The sequence below is a fragment of the Procambarus clarkii genome, unplaced genomic scaffold (genome assembly GCF_040958095.1).
Source record: "Procambarus clarkii isolate CNS0578487 unplaced genomic scaffold, FALCON_Pclarkii_2.0 HiC_scaffold_136, whole genome shotgun sequence".
NCBI classification, from domain to species: Eukaryota; Metazoa; Arthropoda; class Malacostraca; order Decapoda; family Cambaridae; genus Procambarus; species Procambarus clarkii.
This window is the reverse complement of record NW_027189169.1, coordinates 954,315-981,218: the sequence shown is the minus strand read 5'-3', so window position 1 is coordinate 981,218 and position 26,904 is coordinate 954,315. Positions and strand designations below refer to the sequence as shown.

Here is a 26,904-nt window from a genome sequence, read left to right as displayed (position 1 = left end):
CTAATTCCTGTAAATGAATAATTGACCACAAGTTTATTTTTAAAATGAACCTAAGAAGTCACTTAAAGATTCCTAGATGGACAAAATAATGCTGTGGCTAGCGTTGTGAACATCATGAACAGCATTGAATCACTGATATATGAACATTGTTCCCAGTCATTATCACACTCATGCTCTTCTTTCTATCATGGCTAAATAATACAAGTTATATATATATTTTGACATTATTAGGCCATGCTGTGGTCACACGCTGAACAGCAGTGCTGTGCACTCATGCTGCGAGTGCCAGCCTTGGTTGCTCACTCACAACTGAGGCTCCCACAACCGGGAATATCGACCACGATTTTTTTTAAGAACATAAGAACAAAGGCAACTGCAGAAGGCCTATTGGCCAATACGAGGCAGCTCCTATCCAAAACCACCCAATCCCACTCATATACATGTCCAACCCGCGCTTGAAACAATCGAGGGACCCCACCTCCACCACGTTACGTGGGAATTGGTTCCACAAATCAACAACCCTGTTACCGAACCAGTATTTACCCAAGTCTTTCCTAAATCTAAATTTATCCAATTTATATTCATTGTTTCGTGTTCTGTCTTGTGTTGATACTTTTAATACCCTATTAATATACCCCTTTGTTGTGTCCATTCATCCACTTGTAAACCTCTATCATGTCACCCCAAACTCTTCACCTTTCCAGTGAATGCAACTTAAGCTTTGTTAATCTTTCTTCATATGAAAGATTTCTAATTTGGGGAATTAACTTAGTCATCCTGCGCTGGACACGTTCAAGTGAATTTATATCCATTCTATAGTACGGTGACCAAAACTGAACTACATAATCTAAATGGGGCCTAACCAGAGCAAGATATAGCTGAAGAACCACACCAGGTGTCTTGTTACTAACGCTTCGATTAATAAATCCCAGTGTCCTATTTGCCTTATTACGAACATTCATGCATTGACCCTTTTGTTTTAAATTCTTACTAATCATAACTCCCAGATCCCTTTCGTAATCCGACTTCGCAATCTCAACACCATCTAGCTCGTATCTTGTAACTCTATCATCATTACCTAGCCTCAGAACTTTACATTTATCAGCATTAAACTGCATCTGCCAATCTTTTGACCATTTCAAAACCCTATTTAGATCAACTTGAAGTGATAGTGAATCGTCTTCCGTGTTAACACTTTTGCCCGGACATGATGCAGCATTGCGTCATCCGTTTACTGTCGGTAATACCGGGGATGACGCAGCATTGCTTCATCCAATTTAAATAATCGCCAAAAATCAGGTTTTTATCCGATTTTTTTGGGACTGGTTTTAAAATGTGCGCCGATGTCTTCCCATTTTCTTTGTTGAGCCTCATGGCCCTCAGGTGGCTTGGCACATGCCGTGGGCCCATTGTTTTCGCTCCACTGTTGTGACCAATGTCGCCTCCCCTCGCATCTCAAACGTGTGAACATTTCGGCTATTTTCCGTGGCTATATTTCTTACTGCGGCTTTAGAAACTATCTACCCTTACTCCATGATGGATAGTGATCATGAACAAGGCCCTTCCAGAAAGAAAATTGCGAAAGAAAGGCTTGAAAAGGGAGGGAATTGGGAGTGTAGCTGGAAGGCGTCTTGAGTGCTCACTCCCGGCTAACGCGTGGCCCGTCTTCAACTCGTCGGCGGTTGGAGCGTGACCAGGTTTTATATTTTATATGCTAATGTTCCTCTAGAGAATTCTATTGCGAACCCATTGAGACCAAAATGAAAGACCTAGGATAAAAATTGAGGTGACCAGAGTGAAAATAGTGAAAACATTTTATCGCGTTTGCGCGCTCCTGGGTAACTCATTCGTACTTTCTCTGTTTGCTGCGGGTAATTAGCCGGGCTTTTGGAGTTTATATGCATTTAGTGCTGTAGAGAATTCTATTGCGAACACAATGATACCAAATTTAATCTCGTAGGACGAGAATTAAGGTGACAAAGTTGAAGAGAGTATACACTTTTCGGAATTTACGCGCGCTCCCGTGACACCCTGGGTCCCATATCGCACTATTGAGGGGTGGCGTGCGGGGTGAGCGAAAGTGTTAATTTCCCTACCGATTTTTGTATCATCTGCAAATTTGCAGATGTTGCTACTCAAACCTGAATCTAAATCATTTATATATATTATAAACAGCAGAGGTCCCAGGACAGAGCCTTGAGGCACTCCACTAACATTATTATCCCACTTTGACTTAACCCCATTTATACTAACTCTGTTTCCTTTGGAATAGCCATGCCCTAATCCAACTTAATATAGCACCTCCAATACCATGAGCCTCTGTTTTTTTTAATCAGTCTTTCATGTGGCACTGTATCAAAAGCTTTGCTAAAGTCAAGGTACACAGCATCACAATCCTCACCACTATCAACTGCCTCAACTATGCTGGAATAAAAAGATAGCAAATTTGTTAACCCTTAAAGTGCGCATCACTTCATATGAAGTGTAAATCGTTTTACCAGTCAACTGCGCTTCACTTCATATGAAGTGTATGGGTACCGCGCACGATTTGAATGGCCCGCGGTGTAGCTGGGGGTCCCATACGCTGCCCAGGGGCTCTAGTAAACAGCGGCCATTTTGAAAAAAATTCCAGCTCACGATCCGATGGCATGGGAGGCCTCAGTTTAGCGAGAGTCACCATGGCGAGCGCACGGTCAAACGCCTCACGGGCATGCACCACTCAGTCCCTCACCCCAGAGCAAATAGCCCACGAATTATTCTCTGAAGGTGAAGAAAGTGTGTTTGACGATTCAGACAACGATGAGGATTATACACAGTTGTCGGGTGATAGTAGCAGCAGCAGTGAAAGTGAGAATGACCGCCATGCCATGGCGAGGCCTATACGCTCTCCCATGCCTCCTCGCCCATTTTCTACCCCAATTCTACCACGACCTCACAGTTCCTGTGGATATTTTCTGTTTGAGGGTGACGAGTCAGAGGGAGGTGACTCCTTTTCTGGGTTTAGTGACTCAGATCAAAGTTTTATTGAGCCTGTGGCTGGTACCAGTGGTGTAACTGGGCGAGAAATTGTCGCGTCGGCAGCATCTCGCCCGGCCAAGCGCCACCGCATGGCACCACATGAGGGACCAAGACCCTCGTGTTCACGTGCATCCACCTCACGTGCATCCACCTCACGTGCATCCACCTCACGTGCATCCACCTCACGTGCATCCACCTCAAGTGCATCCACCTCAAGTGCATCCACCTCAAGTGCATCCACCTCACGTGCACCCACCTCACGTGCACCAACCTCACGTGCACGTAGCCGCCGTGCTTCTCGCAGACGGTATTCAGCTCCTGGTCGCCGGTATGCATCGCTTCCTCGCCGTCTTTCCTCTGCATCTCGCAGGACGCCTGGTATACTTGAGTGGAGTGATGGTGACGATTTTATTCCTAATATTCCTCACTTTGACGATAAAGATGTTGGGATTACAAACCTTTTCCCTAATCAAGGTGAGGACATGGTTGAGATGGAATATTTTACAGCATTCTATGATGAACCACTCATGGAATACATTGTACACCAAACGAACCTGCATGCTGCTTACCTGATTGAGAGGGAAATCACAGAATTTTCACGACTGCAGCGTTGGAAAAATACCACAGTGGCGGAAATGTATGTGTTTTTGGCACTCTGTTTGTTGATGAAGCACTGTCACAAACATGCAATAAATGACTATTGGAGCAAGGACAAGACAATACCAACACCTTTATTCGGGAAATATATGTCACGAGACAGGTTTCAGATACTCCTCAGGTGTCTACATTTTGGAAGTGTTCAGGACCGAACACCTGATGATAGACTGTGGCGAGTGAGGCACTACATGAACGATGTTATTGGAAAATTCAGAGATTTTTACGTACCAGCACAGAAGCTGGTGGTTGATGAATCTCTCATACTTTTCAAGGGACGTGTTCCATTCAAACAGTACATTCCCTCAAAACGAAACCGATTTGGCCTGAAATTTTTTGTTCTTTGTGATTGTGAGACAGGATACGTGTTACACATGATTCTGTACTCGGCTAGTGATGTAGACATTCCCGGTAACGACGAACATGGATTCTCGGGGAGTGTAGTGAAGACCATCATGGCTCCGTGGATGAACAAGGGACACATTTTATACACAGATAATTACTATACAAGTCCCTTGCTAGCTCGGTTCTTGCTAGAAAATAGAACCGGATTGGTTGGTACAGTAAAGCCACAACGAAGGGAAATGCCTGTGTTTGACAACGACATTGCAGTTGGTGAGTGTCAGAGAAGGAAAAGTGATAACATTCTGTCAGTTCGGTGGAAAGACAAAAGAGAGGTGAACTTGTTGACAACAATTCATGATGGAACAATGGTGAACAGTGGGAAAGTGAGCCATAAAACAAATGCACCACTATATAAGCCAGACTGTGTTTTAGACTATAATATCAACATGCGGTTGATTGATAAATCAGACATGATGATTGGCACTGCAGAGTGTGTGCGGAAGACGTGTAGGTGGACGAAAAAAGTGTTCTTCCATCTTGTGGACATGAGCATGCTGAACTGTTTCAACATGTACCTTGTGAGAACTGGACGTAAGCCCACTTTCCGTGACTTTGTATTTGATGCTGCAATACAGTTATTAGGAAAGTTTGCAAAAGATGTCCCAGGTATTCAGCGGCCCATCATAAACCCACTGTTGCAGCATGCTGGTACTCCACGCCTCGCTCACACTGAAGGCTTCCTAGCACACAAACTTAAGTATTTGCCACCTGGTGTGAAGCGTGCAATAGCCCAACGTGATTGCTTGGTGTGTAAAACAACGACACGTAGAGACAAGAAACGGAAGCTTGTGCAAACATGGTGTAAAACGTGTGGTATCCCATTATGTGCTGTCGACTGCTTCAATGACTACCACAGTCTAGAAATCTTCTAAGTGTGCTTCAAAGTGTGTATTGCGTGTGCGAGTGTGTAAATATGTAAACATATAAGCAGATAGCGTGTGCGTGTGTGTAAATATATACAAATATAAGCAGAACATACAATATAATAGACTGTAATGACATATTATATTGCCGTAATTGAAAACATTTGTGTGCGCCTGTGTATACTCAAATATGCAACAATTATTGATACAAAATATGTTCAAACAGTATTTGAAACACAATTAGTGAAAAAAAATTAGATAAAATGCGCTTAGACATTGTAAATAAATAGCGCGAAAATATATTTGTGGCAACTCTGGCTGTTTGAGGACCGCGCGCAACACCTCCCGGGCGTGTACTGCATGAGCGAACATGCAGATTGTGACGTCATCACCGTCCTTCTCGGCTCTATTGCAACAAAAGTAAGTACAATAGAATTTTTTTTTTATTTTTCCCGTGATCAGTGAACAGAACTTAACAGATTAGCAAAAAAAAAAAATTTTTTTTTTTTTCAAAATGACATGCGCCTGTGTGGATGGCAGGATATTAGACCCCGAGCATGTTAAGGGTTAAACATGAACGGCCGTTTGTAAAAGCATGTTGCGACTCATTTATTAATTTATGTTTTTCAAGATGAAGATGAATTGTATTTGCAATTATCGATTCAAGTAACTTTCCCACAATAGATGTTAAGCTAATTGGCCGATAGTTTGACGCAAGTGATTTATCTCCTTTCTTAAAAATTGGTACCACATTAGCTACCTTCCATGACTCTGGCACTCTACCTAACTGTATTGATTTATTAAGTATGGTAGACAGTGGCTCGGAAAGCTCTTCTTTGCATTCTTTAACCCTTCAAATGCGCATCGCATCATATGATGCTTTGACCGACTTGCAGTAAATTGCGCATCGCATCATGTGATGCTTTGGAGTACTCCGCAAGATTTAAACGGCCTGCGGATACACGGGGTTCACCACTCCTTCATCAGGGCTCTTGTAAACAGACGCCATTTTTTTTTTTAAATTGTGGGCCAAACTCCCGGGTGTTAGGGGCCTCAGTATTGTCAGCTACCAAGCATGATGCACGCAGCATGAACTCATAGCACTGCTGTTCAGCTTGTGACCACAGCATCGCCTAAAAATGCCATAATATACTTGTTCATGCTATTATGTAGCGATGATATTATTACAGAAGACCCCTAACTGTGATAAAACTGACCAGGGTTCTGATAATAGCAGGATTGTGGTGATATTTGGCGCTGTGCGCCATGGAGGGAGGAGTAATGCTGTGGGAGGGAGGATGGTGGCATTGTCTTTTGAGTGTGGCCACCTTTTATTGACTGCACTCACCATACCAGCTTAGTTGTTCGCTATGGTGAACACAAATGTAGATACTTATATATAACATTTGTATAGTGTGAGATAACAGCGAGATGAGTAGGTTGGGAGCCGCCATTTTGGTGAGGGAGGAGCGTCGTCTGCAGGACTTACCATCTTGAGGTTATCTTGAGATGATTTCGGGGCTTTTAGTGTCCCCGCGGCCCGGTCCTCGACCAGGCCTCCACCCCCAGGAAGCAGCCCGTGACAGCTGACTAACACCCAGGTACCTATTTTACTGCTAGGTAACAGGGGCATAGGGTGAAAGAAACTCTGCCCATTGTTTCTCGCCGGCGCCTGGGATCGAACCCGGGACCACAGGATCACAAGTCCAGCGTGCTGTCCGCTCGGCCGACCGGCTCCCTCCGCTCGGCCGACCGGCTCCCGACCATGTTGTTTACTGATGACCATGACGGTCTTTGGGCACCATACCAGTTTACTTGTACAAGTATGGTGAATAAAACAGGTAGATATTTATATATAATGTGTGTATATAGCGTAATAACACCACAAACAGTATTGTTGTAGGAGAAATATTAGTGCGTCTGGCCTTGAGGGCGGCCGCCACCAGCTGACTGTGTGAGTAGCTACGTCTTTGTGCCTTTACGCACCATATACGCTTAGATGTACAGTTATGGTGAACAAAACATGTAAATACTTATATATAACGTCTGTATATAAAAGCAAAAACAGTATGGTGGGTGGAGAATGGTGGCAAGTCAGGTGAGGTGAGGGAGGGAGTGAGTGGCAGCCAGTGGCAGCCAGTCACTGCCTGCCACTGCCACTCAGCATACCAACTTAGTGGTTCGTTATGGTGAACAAAACATGCAGATACTTATATATAACCTGTGTATATAGTGTAATAACCGACAAAGTATTTGTTCACTGTTTGATGAACATAATTGAATCAACAATATGCACACTATATTTTTGAGTACAACGATGATTCACTCATTTTATTATATAAATATATCACACTACACACTATTGAATAATATTACAGCAAAAAACTATGAAAAATCAATCAGAGACATTGAAATAATTAGGTAATTATCTCTTTGTGGAAACTCTGGCCTGACAGCTGGCGATCAACAGACCGCCTGGGTCGCACGCTCAGTCAGCGCCTGATTTTTGCCAGAATTCCCTGCCCTATAGTGGGCAATATATGCCACTTACGATTTTTTTATTATTTTTCCCGTGATCAGTGAACACAAATTAACAGGTTAGGAAAAAAAAATATTTTTTTTGTATGCGCCTGTGGGTGTCAAATGGTATATAGCTATGCGCCATTTAAGGGTTAAGCACCTTTGCAAACACTTCATCCGGCCCTGGGGATTTGTTTGGTTTTAGTTTTACTATTTGTTTAATTAAATCCTCCCTGGTAACTGCTAAACTGGTCAACCTGTCCTCGTCCCAACCCACATATATTTGTTCGGCTGAAGGCATATTTAGGTTAAATAGATGGCGTCTGTTTACAAGAGCCCTGAGGAAGTTGATGTGAACCGCATGTAGCCGCGGGAGTTTTGAATGGAAAGTGAAAAATACAAATACCCGTTGAGCAAACCAGACGTGAGCCTGCAGGCGTGTTGTGCAGTTTAAGGGTTAAGCGAGTCACATACACACCCAACAGTTCTCCCTCCCTGACTAACTCCCTCCCTCCCTTCCCAAGCTTCCCTCTCCAGACACCACCCACCCACCCTACTCCCTCCTACACCATGTGGCTGAACGGCAGCAAGTTAACCGGCTCCGATTTTTTATCCGGCCAAACCGGCTTTTATCTGGCTCCCATGGACATTTTGTCCGGATATTGAGATAACTTTATCCGGTCACGATTTTGGCCGTATAAGGGCCTTTTCCGGATATTCCAATCCCGGATAATCGAGTGTTTGCAGTACTCATTCCATTTTTGCGTCGTTTGATCTCTGGCCCTCTCGCAATTTCTGTTGAACCAATCCTGATTTCTGGCCCTGCATATCTGTTTTGGTATGAATGTTTGTGTGCCTTCATCGTATATTTTGCAAAATTTTGCATACATTTCATTTACTTCCCTGCCTATCAACAAGTCTGTCCAATTACACACTTTAAATTTTTTCGAAGTTCCCCATAGTGACCTCTCCTTAAATCGAGTTTATCAACTGTTTCAATGTCCCCATTTTCTTCTAGATGATATCTTAAAGCATATTTAATGTCTAACAGGACATGATCACTCTTTCCCAAGGGAGGAAGGTACTGGATGTCAAATATCTCTTCTTCTTTCCTGGTAAATACTAGATCCAATACTGACAGTACATCTCCTTCCCTCATTCTTGTTTCCTGCTTGATGTGTTGATACAAGAATGTCTCCAGAATGAGGATCACAAATGCACATGTCCAAAAGTCCTCCGTTCTTGCTTCATAGGCCTCCCAGTCTATTGCTTTAAGGTTTGAAGTCCCCCAGTATCAACAGTCTTGATTTATCTTTATCTGCTTGTACAATAATATCTCTTGTGACCATTATGAGGCCCTCTCGTTTGTCATCCAGTCCTTCCTTTGTCCACGTGTTGCTTGCTGGAAGTTTCGTCTCTGATAATGCGACAATATCTGGGACCCTAAGCTAAGTTATATCTTGCAACTCCAAAGTTTTTTACCTCACTCCATCGATGTTGGTATATACAATTTTCAGGAACATGTTCCCTTTCCCTTTGCTCTTTACTCCCCCCTTCCACTAATAATTTTGTTGCTTTCTTTTTATGTACCATTTCACAAGCTTTCCAGTCCCTGACACTTTGTAGAAAAAAAAGAATTTGTCTTCATTTATATCCCCATTTAGACATTTTGGTTCAATTTGGTTTATTTTCAGCTTTTCTCTGTCTTCCTTAGAGAGGTCTTGTCTTATTGACCAAAGTTTGCCAACCTCATCACTCTGTAATTTCCTGGCATGTCTAAGCACTTCCATCATGTTTTTCACTCCATTAACCACTTAACTGCACCAGCTGAGATTCTCGGTCGGCGGGAAACTGCGCCAACCAAGAAAAGTCTTTTTTAATTTTCGTATCCATTCTAAATGTGTGCGAGATTGGTTGTGTACGAAATGGAATCTTAGGTTCTCCAATGAGAGGCAGCCATCTTAGAAAAAATTCCCAGAATGCCCTAGGACTGCTTGCTGGGTTAGTACTGAATGATCAACCATCGGTGGCGCACGCACCTCTGGCTCCCAAACACCTGTCTGACACGTTATTGAAAGATAATGCTCTGTTGGTGAAATTCAAACCTTATTGTTTTAAGAACATAAGGGTTTAAGAACATATTGGTGAAGCTAGGCGCAATAAGGACCTAACACAAAGGTCGGATGCAAGTGATACAACACCTATGAGGACGATACTGCGAGCGTATCCAGTTGTAGCTCTGAGCATCACCCTTGCAATCCTAGGCTATCTCCAATGTATTTAGATGATACATAGATGAATCATTTTCTGCATTCAGTGATGATGCATCTGATACAAGTAGCATAGATGAACAGTGTTAGCGGCTTCCATGGTGGCATTTTCCATAGATATTTTCAAGAATACCTGAATCTCTTCTTGACTGACGGACACTCTTTGAGAATAGCTGAATCTCTTTGTGTGGGACCATACAAAGCGATATTTTCAAGACTACCATACAAATTGATCTCTTCCTATAATCTTTTCAATACTACCTTATGCTTTACAAGCTTGGCTACATACAACCTACAAGTATTAAAGCTAAGGGTGTACGTGAGTGCGTTATTTGCAAGCACACAGAATGAAGAAACAGGAAGCAAAAATTTATCTGTACCTGGTGCACTGAGAGCAAAGTCGCGCTGTGCACCATGGACTACTTCGTTGATTATTACTCTCTTCCGAAGTACTGAGTGTGTACTACAGTGTGTTACTGTATAAATAGCGTGGGAAACTGTACATATTGTATGTACATACTGCAATTTTAGTGAATTTTTAACAAGTAATATTGCGGCAATAAACATTTATTGTGGACACATTACTGACACATGTATCACAGTTTCATGGAACATTATGAACGTTCTACTGTATACATATTGTAAGGGACACAAATATGCATCATGTACGATAAAAAAAAAAAAATAAAACTGCATTGTAAATACATAAAACAAATAATTGAAAATGTATTTGTCGCAACACCCGGTGCTTGAATGGCCTGCGTGACCGTATCTGGGCGATTCACGCACAGGCGACCAGGCCTTGATGACGTCACAGCGCACCTTGTCCACGTCCCCACAGCCAAAATAAGTAGAATTTGGTATTTATTTTTACTTAGACATGTTCAGGGAAGGGAATTTATCATTTTATGAAGAAAAAAAAAAAGAATTTTTTGGGAACACTTTATTTCATGTGCACCGGGGGAATTTCACAATAAACTCTGCGCAGCATGGTGGTTAAACGTCACCCTTAACCCCTGCACTGCGCAAAGCGCCTTTATGCGCTCTGAGAGTTGTGCTTTTTTTTTTTAATTAGGCTATATTTTAATGTTTTCATTACTCTTTGTGTTTTTAAATGAAAATAGTTGAGTTTGGAAACATTTTGACATTAAATTTACCTGAATATTTATAAAAACAAGAATATGTCCTTGACAATTGCCCCAAGAAGTTTTTGCCGAAACCAGGTGCGCAGTGCAGGGGTTAAGGGGACGATTCTTGTCTTTCTCATATTTTCCTATTCTTCTAAAATCACTGACATTTTCCTTTGAGCCTTCTCCTAAACCTACTATTTTCTCTATGATTTTCTTCAATTCTGCTGCTCGGTCCACCCTAGATGAAATTTCCTTCTCTAAACATCCAAAATTTTTTATGGATTTACTTCTATCTGCAGTGTTTTGTACTAGTTTTCTGTTGGTAACCAGTTCTTTCCTAATTGCTTGCTGAATATCTGCTTCTTGTTGGTCATTTCTGGTTTTGACTTCTGAACACACTTCCTTGATTGTCTCTTTCTCTTTTACAACTTGGGCATATGTCACTTTTATTTCTTCTTTATACTTTTCTAGTTCTTTATCAGCCTCCTTTATTTGAGTTGCCAATGAAGTTTCTCGTTGCATCTCCTTGCCTAACTCCATGTTAGCCCTCGGGCTCCTTTCGAGTTGTTCACCATTTGTGTCTATTTTCTTGTTAATTTCTTCAAATTCCCTACTCTTCACTTTCCATGCCTCATATTCCTTTACTAGTTCCTTGGAGTGTTCCTCCTGTCTCCTTACGTTATCAGTCAAGCTCGAAATTTCCTTACCTTGCTGGAAAACACTTCCTTTTAAATTACAAAACTCAATCTTGAAACCTTCATTTTCTTGTTCTAATTAATAACCTTTTCTTCATAATTCTTTAGCAAGTCCTCAATGATCACTAACCTGCCAAGAAAACCACCTTTCATTGTATCTTGTTGTGAGAAACCTGCAAAAGTCCCTTTGTTGGGGTACTGTCTTTCCCCTGTGGTGGCGGCTATTTTTGTTTACCTTCTGCTATTTTGAAAGATCAAAGATTTGTGTTCACCATAGCGAACCACTAAGTCAATAAAAAAAGATTTGTGTTCACCATAGCGAACCACTAAGTCAATAAAAGGTGGCCTCACACAGAAGACTGTGGTCACACACACCATCATCCTCCTTTCCTCAGCATTACTCTTCCCACCATGGAGCACAGCGCTAAATATCACCACAATCCTGCTATTATCAGAATCCTGGTCAGTTTTATCACAGTCTAGGGTCTTCTGTAATTCTATCACTGATAAATAATAGCATGTACATACATATTTAGACATTTTTAGGTGATGCTGTGGTCACAAGCTGAACAGCGGTGCTGTGAGCTCATGCTGCGTGCGTCAGTCTTGGTGGCTCGCTCAGTACTGAGGCTCTCACACCCAGGAATGCTGACCATGATTTTTTTTCTAGGTGGTGCCTGTCAACTATTGGTCTTGGCTGCACTATCCCTCGCAGGGCGTTTAAATTAAAGCACTTGACACTAAAACAGCTATTAATGTATTGCACGGTATCAGTAATGTTACTCACATCATCTGTATATGTATTGCGCGGTCTAAGGGTTAGGGCAGTCGTCAACCGAGGTTCCACTGTAATATCAGACAGAGAGTATTGTTTTCGATCTGGAAGATCCTGTGTAATGAATTTACTCAGTTTTTATGATCGAGCCCCTGGGCCCTCCAGAGAAATATTTTCTTATTCCCTGCTTATTTTAGCAGAAAAATACACTTTACAGCTTGTACACATTTTTAACACTAGCTATTTGTAATAAGATATTATTTTTCTTAATTTTGTTAATAATGCATTGTGTTAAGTTGCTCCATTATATCAGTGTTTCTTTAATAGTGTTCATATTAATTAGGTCCCACTCTACTTTTAATAACTTTTACTATTCAGAATTTTATTGCTACAATTATATAGCTTAGGCCAAAGAACTAAATTTGTTCTACAGTTTTGAAAGTTCCCTTCATTTGTGGGCATGTGTTCTCACACACCTGTCAAAATATTAAACACAAGTATTTCTCAACAGAGGCATTGAAAGGTGAATGTTGGGAAGAGAGTGACAGCTACTGCAGTATGTTCATTAAAGAGAAGGAGGAGGATACAAAAGACCCTCTCCACTTTACCAGTGACCCCACAGAATGGCCATGCAAGACCTCCAACTCTAGTCAGGTGAGAAAATTGTAAATTGATTTTGTTTTGTTTGCACATCTGTGAAATAGGCCTGGACTAATAAATTAATTGATGAATGCTTTCTTAAACCTTAACCACTGCTTTGCACAGAGCACCTTAACCCCTTAACTGCGTTGCCTCCAAATGTGACACCCCCGCAGTGTGCAGGAAATAAATTCTCTGGAAAAAATTATTTTTTCTTTTTAAAGTGTCAAAAACCCTTCCCTTAGTATGGGTATGTTAAAAAAAAAGTCGAAATTGTACTTACTTTGGCTGCTATGGGGTCCGGAAGTTGGGGCGTGACGTCATCATTCCCCGTGCGCCCGTGCCGTAAGCTCTCGGCGTCGGTGGGGCGCGCGAGTTGCCGCGAATATATTTTCGTTCATTTTTTGCGCACCTTTCCAAATACATTTTCATTGTTTTTATGTGCCAATCCAATGTATAATGAACACGTACACTATAATATCGCAGTACAACATCCGTACTGTCCGTAGACACTGTGTTACGTGCATGAAACTTTTGTACACATATGCAGCACATATTTACTATGTATCATGCTAATTTGTGTATATATACAATCTATTTACACACTATACACTGTCACACACTATATACATTCACCATCAACACATTCAGAACACCGCAAGTGAGAGCTGCCACACCCAGCCAGCCCTCCCTCACTTCTCCAACATTGTATTCGCCAACTTTGCCCCTCCCATCATACAGTTATTCACACCAATGTTTCATGTTCATTTATGTATATTTACAACATATGTACTCACTATACACTGTCACACACTATATACATTTACCATCAACACATTCAGAACATCGCGTAGCAGCTGCTTCGTATGGGCCAATAGCAGCTGCCTCGTATGGGCCAATAGCAGCTGCCTCATATGGGCCAATAGCAGCTGCCTCGTATGGGCCAATAGCAGCTGCCTCGTATGGGCCAATAGCAGCTGCCTCGTATGGGCCAATAGCAGCTGCCTCGTATGGGCCAATAGCAGCTGCCTCGTATGGGCCAATAGCAGCTGCCTCGTATGGGCCAATAGCAGCTGCCTCGTATGGGCCAATAGCAGCTGCCTCGCATGGGCCAATAGCAGCTGCCTCGTATGGGCCAATATCAGCTGCCTCGTATGGGCCAATAGGAGCTGCCTCGTATGCCATCAACACATTCAGAACACCTCGAGTGAGAGCAGCCACATCCAGCCAGTCTCCCTCACTCCAACATCTTACTCGCCAACATTGCTCCTCCCACCATATTGTTATAGTTCTTATTACACATGTTCTATATACCTATCTACATGTTTTATTTACCAGAACTATGCAAGTAAGCCGGTATTGTATCCAAACAGTACAGTGGCCTCCATACACTGCATGAAAAATCACACAGCAGACGACGCTACGATTACGTCACCTCCCTCACCAAAATAGCTCCTCTCAACATTCACCTGTTGCTGTTCTTACACTATATACACACACTATATATACCCATGTACATATGTGTTGCCCATAGCGAACCACTAAGCTAGTATGGTGAGCAAAACAAGAGTGGCTGCCACACACACAATGAGGCTACCTCAATTCTCGCCCTCCCTCCCTCATCAAAATTCCTCCTTCCACAATACTACGCACAACGCTAATTATAACCACAATCCTGCTATTATCACAATCCTGGTCACTAATTCCTGTAAATGAATAATTGACCACACGTTTATTTTGAAAAGGAACCTAAGAAATCATTTGAAGATTCCTAGATGAACGAAATAATGCTGTGGTGCTGTTACTAGCGCTGTGAACATTGTGAACAGCATTGAATCACTGATATTTGAACATTGTACCTAGTCATTATCACACTCAGGCTCTTCAATAATACTATCATGGCTAAATATTGCAAGTTATATATATATATATTTTGACATTATTAGGCCATGCTGTGGTCACATGCTGAACAGCAGTGCTGTGTGCTCATGCTGCGAGCGCCAGCCTTGGTTGCTCACACACTACTGAGGCTCCCACACCCGGGAATGTGGACCATGATTTTTTTTAAAGATGGCGTCTGTTTACAAGAGCCCTGAGGAAGCTGATGTGAACCCCATGTAGCCGCGGGAGTTTTGAATGGAACGTGAAAAATACAAATACCCGGAGGCGCGTTGCGCAAACCAGACGTGAGCCTGCAGGCGCGTTGCGCAGTTTAAGGGTTAACCCTTAAAGGGAGCAATACACATACAGCTGGTGTGAGTAAATATTGCGTGACGTGACGGCACACCACAGCTATGAATGGTTGGGAGTACTGTGTAGGGTTTAAAGGTCCCTCGACGACACGAGGTTCACATCATCATCCTCGGGGCTCTAGTAAATAGACACCAATAAAAAATAAAATCGTGGGCAATATTCCCAGGTTTGAAGGCCTCAGTACTGAGTGAGCAACCATGGCTGGCTCACGCCATGAGCTAACAGCACTGCTGTTCAACTTGTGACCACAGCAGTGCGTAAAAAACCAGCCTTGAATGTAATGAAACGCCATTTTCTGGGTGAGTCCCGGAGGCTCCCCGGAGTTGTCCAGGCTCATGTGAATATCCCTAACTTTGGCATCAGTTGATGTGGGTGGAGTTCTAGACCTACCGGGAACCACGAGCCAGAACCTGGCCTCCTCAGAGAGGCACAAGGAGCAATGGCCTATAGAAATGCACAGTGCAGGATAGGTTTAGGTTGTTGTAACATGCTCGGTTGGTTGCTTCCCCGGTTGCCCCGAGGCTGCCCTGTTTTGCTTATAGGGACCCGGACTTGGGGGTGTTGATTGTTTCGGCCTTGGTTCTGTCCGCGCACCCTCGTTCTTTCCCTGCTGTGGTTCATTCGGTTCCCCCCTCCCCTGCTTCCGTCTCCTATGCGTCTGAGGGCTTCAGGGTTGGGGCAGGGTTTAGAGGTTTCTGAGACTCGGGCGGTTTCGGGGGTTGCTCCTTCCGGGGTGGCAACAGAGGCATTCGAGTCTGTTCCTCCAGTCGTAGCTCCAGGGTCTGACCAGTGGGCCCATTCTCTTCTTGGTATTCCGGCCACCCCGGCTTTTTCTTGTAAAGCTGAGGCTTTGGAGGACGACTCGCCTCCGGGGCCTAATGTGGAGGCTCTAGGGTTGGGGAGGAGCTGGCTTGGGAGCCTTGGGACCCGTTGGATCCCACCTGAGTCTTCCGACCCTCCGAGTGGGGTTTTCCTTTCTTCCCCCCTCTGCGTACAAGTTGGATTTGGGTTTGGCTCTTACCCGGGTTCTGTTCTGTGTCCTTGCGGGTCCTTCGGTTCCGTCCTTCCGCAAGTTTTTGGCTTCCCGCGTCTCGCCTGCTGAGGTGCAGGCAGCCATTGCGGCTTACTTCCTGTGCGACCCGGAGTATGCCTCTATACTGGATCTGCCTATCTGCCCATAGTTACTATGGGCAGATTCAATTCTGTTTTGTACTCTGTATTATGTTTCAGATCATCATTTTTGCCGTACCTGAATACCTGGAATTTATCACTGTTAAACATCATGTTATTTTCTGCTTCCCAATCGAATACTTTGTTGTGTGACGATAATCTCCTTCAAGAGATTGAGCCTGCTCTTCCCTCCATAATTACGTCTTCACAATTATATAAAAAGACTATGGAAGAAATGTCCAACAACGACAACAACACCAGCAAGGCTTGCCAGGGTGAGCAGAAACGTATGCAGCCAGCCACCTGTTCGAACTCCAACCACCAAACTACCCGTTGATCGCTACGGCTCCGCTGATTGGTCACCGGTCTGGCTGCACCTGCCTCGCCCCCCCCCAATACTACCTGATGTCTGGGGTCGCCCCAACATCAGTCTGCAGAATGTTCAGTGCTTTCGTAGCCAGCACTCCTCCCAGCTAGACTCTAGAGTGTACTGAGAGAGGTGGTGGCTTTAAGCCAATATTCCAGCACCTCCCACTTAACTTTTGTGTTGCACTTCTTGTTATTTTGCCTTAACGTAACTTTTCATTGTGTCATTTAAGTATTCTTATTATTTTGATTGATTGATTTTATTATAAGAATTTGTTTGTGCATTATTTTCATGTTTTGATTTATTTAACGTAATTAAAATTTCATTGTTAAAGTTTACTTGTGTTTTGTGTGTCTTCTCCTTACCTTACCACAGACGAAGTTCCAGTTTTTCTATTTTTTTTTATAACTATGTGACGAGGCCATACCCCTAGCCTTAAACAGCCGAACACCAACGCGTTACCGTCACAAGTTATATGGGGGCCTGTCCTAGGAGCTTCACTCAGGTACTGGTGCTAAGTGGTAATTTATGGTAAGCGTATTTAACTTTGTTAACGTAGCTTTACTATTTTTCATTCAATTTCATTTTTTATAAGGTGCGGTGTATTGTGCATTACGAGAGTAACATATAGTGAAGGTGAGACAACTTTGGATTACGTGGTGACTGTAGGCCGCAGTCATACTCTTAATTGGTCATCTCTCCCTCCTTGTTATTACTCGTATTTACCATCTATGTCCCTTGAATATTTCTCATTCTGACAGATCATCATATTGGTACCCTGGTACTGTGGTCTGCCCCGGGTCAAGAGTACCCAATCTTCTGCAATCTGACTGTAGGAGGACAAAGAGGGCCATAGTTCCTCTAGCTCGAACTTTAGTTGCTGAATTGGGACCTCAGCAGCAGTTCTCGTCACCAGTTGACACCTCGCACCCCTACACGTCAGTCAGAGATGATGATACATACAACGGTAGGGAATTAGCTTATTTTTTCAGAGCACAAAAGTTCGCTAATTCTGTAAGTATCATATTAAAATCAGTAGGAAAAACTTGCTTTATGTCCTATAGAGACTTGGCAAGGTATGCCTACATCCTTGGACTACCAATTTTACTTTTGAAGCATTTAACTGTTTCATTTGTGTTCGAAACTCTGTTTCATTTGTTAGTAGGATTTTCTTGCCCTTATTCTCTTACATGAGTACCGGGTACAAGATTTCCTGCGCCCTTGATTTAATTTAATCATTTAATATCTTTCACTTAACGTTAATTGTTAAAGATCACACAGGATAGGTACCAGTTGCCACGTTGTCCTGTTTCTGACATTTCATTATTGAACATTCGTGTACCTTTATTTGCTAATTTCACCATGTTTCGTCTCCAAACTTTCCGTGCAAATCCAGCAGGTGAAATAGGGACTTTGAGTCGTGCCAAGAGGACTGAACTACAAACTCTTGCACATGAGTATCAACTAGAAGTTCCCTACCAAGCCAACAAAAATGACCTACACAACCTGTTGCTGGATTACTATTTAGAGCAAGGTAAGATAGACTCTGAAACTCATGAAACTTACTATATTGCAGATAAAACTGACTTGGCAACGATGAAACTTAAACTAGAGCTGGCTAAGATTGAACGTGAGCAGCAAAAGGAAGCCCGCGAACAGCAAAGGGAAGCCCTCGAACAACAAGAACGAGCAGCTGCCATACGAAGAGAAGAACAAGAACGAGAAATCACCCTCCGAGAACGTGAAGCTGCCTTGAGGAGAGAAGAACACGAACGTGGACTCGCCCTCCAGGAACGTGAGGTTGCACTACTCCAGGAGCGGGAACGAGTACAGCTTGAAACACTCCAGGAGCGGGAACGAGTACAGCTTGAAACCAAACGACGCGAGTTGGAGATGCAACGCGAACATGACAAGCAACAAGCAACTCTGGCTCTAGAGTGTCGTCAACGCGAAATCTCCTTGGAAACTTCACACTTCACTCAACGCCAGCAAGCTACTGCAAATCTTCCCGTCAGTTTTAATATATCACATGCAAGTAAGTTAATGCCATCCTTTGTAGAAGCAGAAGTTGATGTGTTTTTCACCACCTTTGAAACCCTTGCTAATCAACTCAGTTGGCCTGTCGACCAATGGGCCACACTTCTCAGAGTCCATCTTACAGGTAGAGCTGCAGTCACACTCAGTACTTTGGCGTCTGAGAATGACTACTACACTCTGAAACAAGCAGTGTTGGACGCCTACCTACTTTCCACCGAAAGTTATAGAAGGAAATTCCGTGACCACCTGAAGGCAAGTACCACTACCTTCCTCGAGTTTGCTAACACGAAACGGAGGTATTTCATGAAATGGCTGGAAGCAGCACATGTCTCTACTTTTGCAGAACTCGTCAACCTGATGCTTGTTGAAGAATTCTTGAGACGTGTGCCGCCTCCTGTCCGCCTCTACTTAGCAGATAAAGAAGAAACCGACTACCTGAAGTGTGCTAAGTCGGCTGACACTTACAGCCTCGTCCACCGGCTTACACCTGAACCATCCTCCAGTAAGAAGTCGTGGTACAGTTACGAGAAGGTGAGCCCCGATCAAGCTGGTTCACAACTGTACTGCAAGTATTGTAGACTCTATGGACATACCATAGACAAGTGTGGTAAGTCTCAATACAAGGGAACCACTGACCAACAACGACCCAAACCAACTCCTCCTAAGTCCGGTAAGCCTGTGATGAATGTTGGTGTTGATGTTAATGATCTTTCTCTTTTCAGTAACCACCTGTATACTGGAACTGTCTCTGCCAACGGTTCAAATCCGGAGGGACGTTTCAAATTGAAGATCTTGAGGGACACAGCGGCTCTACAATCGATCATCTTGAAGTCGGCTGTGCCCAACATAGTCTACACCGGGGAAACAGTCTTCATCACTGACCTCACTGCTACCACTCCATACCCTCTCGCCAGAGTCCACCTGGATTGTCCCTACGTGAACGGGGAAGTCCAAGTCGCCGTCAGGGAAAAGCCTTTTCCCATGCCTGGAGTGCAACTTCTCCTAGGCAACGACTTGGCAGAAGACCTGCAACCGACCAACCTGATCGTCATGGACAAACCCCAGGTGTGTAACTCTGTGCCAAGTAACCCTATTCTTGAGTATGTTCCAGCAGAGGTTCAAGAGAGTGAAGTTTCTCCTCCGGTTCTCGTGACCACCCGTGCACAAGCCGCACGTCCACAGCCAGCTGACTCTACTGCTACCGCTGTCCCTCAAGACCCTCAGAAACTACCCCCGCATCTGACCAAGTTGGAGTTCCGTAAGTTGCAGAGGGAAGATCTTACTTTAACACCATTGTTTTTCCAGGCTGAGACTCAACCCGACAGTATTCCTGGGTTCTTCCTAGAGAACGACTTGCTCTACCGCAGATATAGACCCAGTAAACTGAAGGAGGAGGACGATTGGGCCAACATCGAACAACTTGTGATTCCCACCAGCCTGCGGCCCACTATTCTACACCTGGCCCACGGAGCATTCTCCCACTACGGCTTCAACAAGACTTACCATGGGATTCGCCAAGACTACTACTGGCCAGGTATGGTAAATAACGTCAAACAGTACGTAAAACAGTGTCATACATGTCAGATGGCAGGCAAACCGAACGTCTCCATTCCCAGAGCACCACTGATTCCCATACAGGTGCCTGCGGAACCTTTCCACAGACTCATAATAGACTGTGTTGGTCCTTTACCTCGGACCAGTTCAGGTAACGCCTACATCCTAACCATCCTGTGTCCTACCACCAGATTTCCCATAGCAGTTCCAGTGAAGAACATCACGGCTGCTACGGTTATCAAACATCTACTGAAGATCTTCACTCAATACGGATTTCCCAGGGAGATTCAAAGTGACTGTGGCACCAACTTCACCAGTGATCTCTTCAAAAGGACACTGGAGGAGTTCAACATCAAACAGGTATTGTCCAGCCCCTATCATCCTGCTTCACAGGGTTCTCTTGAACATAGTCATCAGACCATCAAAGCACTCTTGAAAAAGTTTTGTAGTGAAACCTCAAAGGATTGGGATAAGCAGATTGACCTAATAATGTGTATTTTCAGAAGTCTCCCCAATGAGTCCCTAGGAGTATCTCCTTATGAGATGCTCTACGGCCGTAAGTGCCGTACTCCCCTTAAGGCTTTCAAAGACTCTCTCAGAGATGCCACCTTCAGTGAGCATCAGAATGTGCCCCAGTTTCTTCAAAACCTTCAACACATTCTAGAGAGAGTCCACCGCTTTGCTCATGATAATCTATTGAAAGCCCAGGTGAGAATGAAGACTCATTACGACCAGACCAGCAAAGTAAGAAAATTCAAGCCGGGAGACTTCGTCCTTGCTTATTTCCCTATCCCAGGTTCACCTTTACAAAACAGATTTTCAGGACCCTACTGCGTCAAAGAGTGCAGGAATAATAATAATTATGTGATAGAGACTCCAGATAGGCGGCGGAAGACCCAGCTGTGCCACGTCAACCTCCTGAAGCAATATAATGGTACTCCTCCCACTGTCTTGACTAACTATTCCACATTCACAGAACCCTACATCCACAGTGAGACCTTCCCAGCTTCTCCTCCCGAAAGCACTGACAAGGAGTCAGCGCTTTCTAATTCCGAAATCCTTAATGATCTTCCCAAATGCTTTCAGGATAATACTCGTGCTCCTATGCCCTCTTCTAATTCCACTCTCACCTCGTCAGATAAGCCCTACATCCTCCATGTCGACGCCAATGGTACCGACGATGGTGGTGTCGTGATGCAGCAACGAGGCGAGAAGAATACACCTGTCAGCGACTACTGCTACAAGGAACGACGGAACAATTGGCAAGGAGCTACTCTTCCTCATCCTGAAGCTTCAGCACTTCACTCCACACCTGAAAAGTGCTCGGTCCACCATCAATACGGACCACACCACCCTACACCTCCTGCAGCACGCCCACTTCTCATCTCAACGTCTTCTACTATGGGCTTGCTACCTGCAGAAATTCAACCTGGAGACACGCTATACCAAGAGTCTGACAACATCTTAGCCCATGATCTCTCCAGAGTTTATGAAGTAGAAGCAACTCCATCCATTACTCCACCACATAACGACGTACTTCTTCCAGAACCGCAGGCTTCGGGGGAGAGTTGTGACGATAATCTCCTTCAAGAGATTGAGCCTGCTCTTCCCTCCATAATTACGTCTTCACAATTATATAAAAAGACTATGGAAGAAATGTCCAACAACGACAACAACACCAGCAAGGCTTGCCAGGGTGAGCAGAAACGTATGCAGCCAGCCACCTGTTCGAACTCCAACCACCAAACTACCCGTTGATCGCTACGGCTCCGCTGATTGGTCACCGGTCTGGCTGCACCTGCCTCGCCCCCCCCCCAATACTACCTGATGTCTGGGGTCGCCCCAACATCAGTCTGCAGAATGTTCAGTGCTTTCGTAGCCAGCACTCCTCCCAGCTAGACTCTAGAGTGTACTGAGAGAGGTGGTGGCTTTAAGCCAATATTCCAGCACCTCCCACTTAACTTTTGTGTTGCACTTCTTGTTATTTTGCCTTAACGTAACTTTTCATTGTGTCATTTAAGTATTCTTATTATTTTGATTGATTGATTTTATTATAAGAATTTGTTTGTGCATTATTTTCATGTTTTGATTTATTTAACGTAATTAAAATTTCATTGTTAAAGTTTACTTGTGTTTTGTGTGTCTTCTCCTTACCTTACCACAGACGAAGTTCCAGTTTTTCTATTTTTTTTTATAACTATGTGACGAGGCCATACCCCTAGCCTTAAACAGCCGAACACCAACGCGTTACCGTCACAGTTGATACAGGCATACCTCAGAATGCGAGTTTAATCCGTTCCTGGAGACGCCTCGCCTTCCGAAAACTCGCATTCCGAAGTTAATTTCCCCATAAGAAATAAAGGGAAATGAATTAATCCGTTCCTGACTACCCCAAAAACCCCACATCAAACTAAATTTTTATACCTAATTTACCTAATTCATCTAAATAAACCTACAAAACTATGTTCCAGTTATTACTTACCTTGCTGTCGAGTGCTGTAGGCGTATGGAAGATGGTGAGGCGGGGAAAGGAGGAGAGGAGTTACTGTTTGGAAGGGGAGTCCCCTTCCATAATCACATCAGGCAGTGAGGACCTTTCTGGTGTGCTCTCCCTGGGACGTTTAACCTGAGTACCACTAGGTCCTGGTTGAGGCTCACTGCTCGATTTCCTCACCACAAATTTGTCCATGGAAGCTTGCTTTTCCCTTCTTCGCAAGCTCTCTCTGTAGTAAGGCATCACATTGTCATTGAAAAGATTAAGACAACGGCCTACTACAGCTTTGTCTGGGTGAGTATGTTCAATAGATGTTTGAATCTCTTCCCACATCTGACACACCTTCTTAATTACTGCAGAAGGGACACTCGCTGGTGCTGTTGGTGCTGCTGCCACCACCTCCTCCACTGCAGAATCATTCGCTGCTGTGTTGGCTTGCTGTTCCTGTTGAAGGGCTAGGAGTTCTTCGGTGGTCAGTTCTTCGTTGTGTTCTTCCACCAACTCCTCCACATCATCACCATCCAATTCCAAGCCCATTTGCTGGCCTAGACTAACAATTTCCTCAACAATAGGCACATCATTTATAGGCTCAAACCCCTCAAAGTCTAGTTCTCTCACACCTTCAGGCCACAATTTTCTCCAGCCAGAGATCAGGGTTCTTTGAGTCACTTCTTGCCAGGCTTTGTCAACGAGTTTTAAAGCACTACAAATGTTAAAATGCTCTCTCCAGAACTCTTTGAGGGTGAGGTTTGTGGCTTCAGTCACTTCAAAACATTTCCGGAAAAGTGCCCTTTCATACAGTTTCTTAAAATTCGCTATGATTTTCTGGTCCATAGGCTGAATTAGAGGAGTGGTGTTAGGAGGAAGGAATTTAACTGTGAGGAATTTATTGTATTGAGGCATCAAATCATCTTCTAAGCCTGGAGGATGAGCAGGAGAATTGTCAAGGAGAAGCACGGCTTTGAGTGACAATTGTTTCTCCAGCAGATATTTTTCTATGGCAGGGCACACCACTTCATTCACCCACTCCGAAAAAATAAGCCTAGTGACCCATGCTTTTTTATTAGACTTCCACATCACACACAAACGGGTTTTCTGCACATTATACTGTTTGAAAACCCTTGGATTTTCAGAATGATACACTAGCAAGGGTTTAATTTTCAAATCGCCACTCGCATTTGAACACAGCACAAGCGTAAACCTATCTTTCATAGGCTTGTGTCCAGGCAAGGATTTTTCCTCCTTGGTAATGTATGTCCTCTTAGGCATTCTTTTCCAAAACAGTCCTGTTTCGTCACAATTAAACACTTGTTGCGGTAGGTATTCCCCAGTCTCTGCAAACTCTTTAAATTCGTCAATAAATCGTCCAGCGGCTGGTTTGTCTGAGCTGGCTGCCTCCCCATGCCTTGTAACACTATGGATACCACTTCTCTTTCTAAATTTTTCAAACCAGCCCCTGCTTGCCTTAAACTCTTTCTTATCTGCATCACTCGTTGCAGGGGTCTTCTTTAGAAGGTCTTCGTGCAACACCCTGGCTTTCTCACAAATAATGGCCTCCGAAACACTATCACCCCTCAACTCCTTGTCGTGTATCCAAATTAATAACAACTTTTCCACTTCTTCAAGTATTTGTGGTCTTTGTGCCGTTAATGTTCTTACTCCTTTTGCCACATTAGCACTCATAATCTTATTTTTCTTCTTAAGTATAGTGCATATTGTTGATGTGGCTTTCTTGTACTGCCTACAAAGTTCAACAACACGTGTACCGTTCTCATGCTTCCGAATGATCTGTTGTTTCTCCTCTATTGTCATCCTCACATGAGCTTTCTGGCCTTTATCCTTACCACTGGCTTTCTTGGGACTCATGGTGAGATATATAATAACAAATTGTATAGACAAATCGCCAAAAATCCAACAAAACACTGAAAATCCACGACAAGAATTGATGTGGGGGTAGTCACTGAGCGCGAGACAATGGTGAACTGAGGGGCAGCGGGGCAGAGGGGCGACGATCGCCGAACGACCACGCGCTAGGTCGGCTGTACGCGTATCAACAAACTCGCGTTCAAACTCGCCTCCCGAAGTAACCATTGCCTTCCGAGACAAATTTTTGGAGTAAATACACCTCGCCTTCCGAAAACCTCGCATACAGGGACAATCGCATTCCGAGGTACCACTGTATCTGCTTGTAGTTTTTCAATGTCTTCAGCAGAGGTAATTTTCATGCTGATTTTTGTGTCATCTGCAAAAGATGGATGACACGAAGCTGTGACTTGTGTTTTTGTCGATATCTGATGTGAGAATAAGGAAAAGCAGTGGTGCAAGGACTGTACCTTGAGGTACAGAGCTTTTAACTGCACTTGGACTCGATTTTATTTGGTTGGCTGTTACTCTTTGTGTTCTGTTCGACAGGAAATCGAGTATCCAGCGTCCTACTTTACCAGTTATTCCCATTGACCTCATTTTGTGTCCTCTCACTCCATGGTCACATTTGTCGAATGCCGTTGCAAAGTCTGTGTATACAACATCTGCATTTTGCTTTTCTTGTAGAGCTTCTGTGATTTTGTCCTAGTGGTTGTGTAGCTCATTATTTTTCATAAAATAGTGAAGAGGCACAATATCTGCAGATTTAAGTGCAGCTGGTATCTCCCCTGTATCCAGGCTCTTTCTCCATATTACGCTGAGCGCGTACGCTACTGGTACTTTACATTTCTTTATGAATATTGAATTCCACAAGTCAGGCCCAGGAGCTGAGTGCATGGGCATATTGTCAATTTCTCTCTTCAAAGTCTTTCGAGCTCTTGTTAATATCCGTTATATTATCTGCAGCTTGAATGTCATTCATAAAGAAGCTGTTTGGATCATTAACTTTCATGTTGTTCATTGGTGTGCTAAACATAGCCTCATACTGGCTTCTTAAAATTTCACTAATTTCTTTGTTGTCCTGTGTATGGTATGTACCTTCAGTTGTAATTAAAGATCCAATACTGGTGGAGGTTTTTGATTTTGATTTTGCGTATGTGAAAAAATATTTTGGATTTTTCTTTCTCTCTTGTATAGCTTTCTGTTCCAATTCCATTTCCTCAGACTCGTATGATCGCTTCAAGGTTTGTTCTATTTCTTCGATCTCCCTGTTTAGGTTTATTTTCCTTGTGATAGTCGTGTCTGCCTAAGCATTTCCGTTTTTATTCCTTCTCCTGTACAGTCGTCTGCGTTCTCTTTCTAGAGTGGTCTTCTTTCTGACCCTCCTCACAGTAGCCCGTCCTCCAAAAATGGGGAGGTAAATGTACACAGCCCCATAAGTGCAATTATGTACTATGTATGGCAGTCAAGAATTGTACTTATTCACACTTAGTATTAAATCGTACTGTCTAATATATTGTGAATATTTGAGTTTACCTTAAAAGCTGAATAGAAAACCACGACCTAACCGTCTTAGTTTGTGAAGATAAGCAATTTATTGCATCTTAATTATAACTATTACTTAACCTATAGCTATATTGATATTACAGTTTTATAAAACAAATAAAATAAAACTAAAATATTTCAGTAAATTGTAAAGTAACTCAGGATATTTTCAAATTTTGTATAAAATCTCTATTGTTTAATAAAAGTGGAAAAATAAAATCCTAATAATTAAAACTTGTTTATAGCAACTGAACTTTAAAATTTCATCTTAAAATTTCAAGTGTCCTAACAGAAAATGAGGAGACTTAAATCGGGGGAGGGGGATGGGTAAATGTAACAGCCCCGTAAGTGCAATTATGTACTATGTATAACAGTCAGGAAATGTACTTATTACACGTAGTATTAAAACGTACTGTCAATTCGGAGGATGGGTTGCTCACTGACACGTGCTTCAAGCAGACCGTGTATGCTTCAGCTGTCAGTTGAGCTATTCCCTGTGTGTGGGAGTTTTGTCGCTTAAGACCGTCTCCCATTGAATGTTTGCAAGATCTACATTTATTTTTTCCCAGTCGATCCTTTTATTGTTGATATTGAATTGATTGAATACCCCCTTCTCGCTTGTTGGGTCTCTTAGACCTACTACCGTTATTTA

General features: G+C 43.3%; 1 protein-coding gene across 2 annotated transcripts in view; it reads left to right on the top strand.

Annotated features, from left to right (window-relative positions):
• The window catches only part of LOC123756891 (piggyBac transposable element-derived protein 4), a 244,916-nt gene that overhangs the window by 98,765 nt on the left and 119,247 nt on the right, over positions 1–26,904 (top strand). For both annotated transcript variants that reach the window (XM_045740303.2, XM_045740304.2), the window contains exon 2: positions 12,842–12,984. In XM_045740303.2, the coding sequence (XP_045596259.2) occupies positions 12,842–12,984 (143 nt within the window). The remainder of the gene's footprint in view (positions 1–12,841; positions 12,985–26,904) is intronic.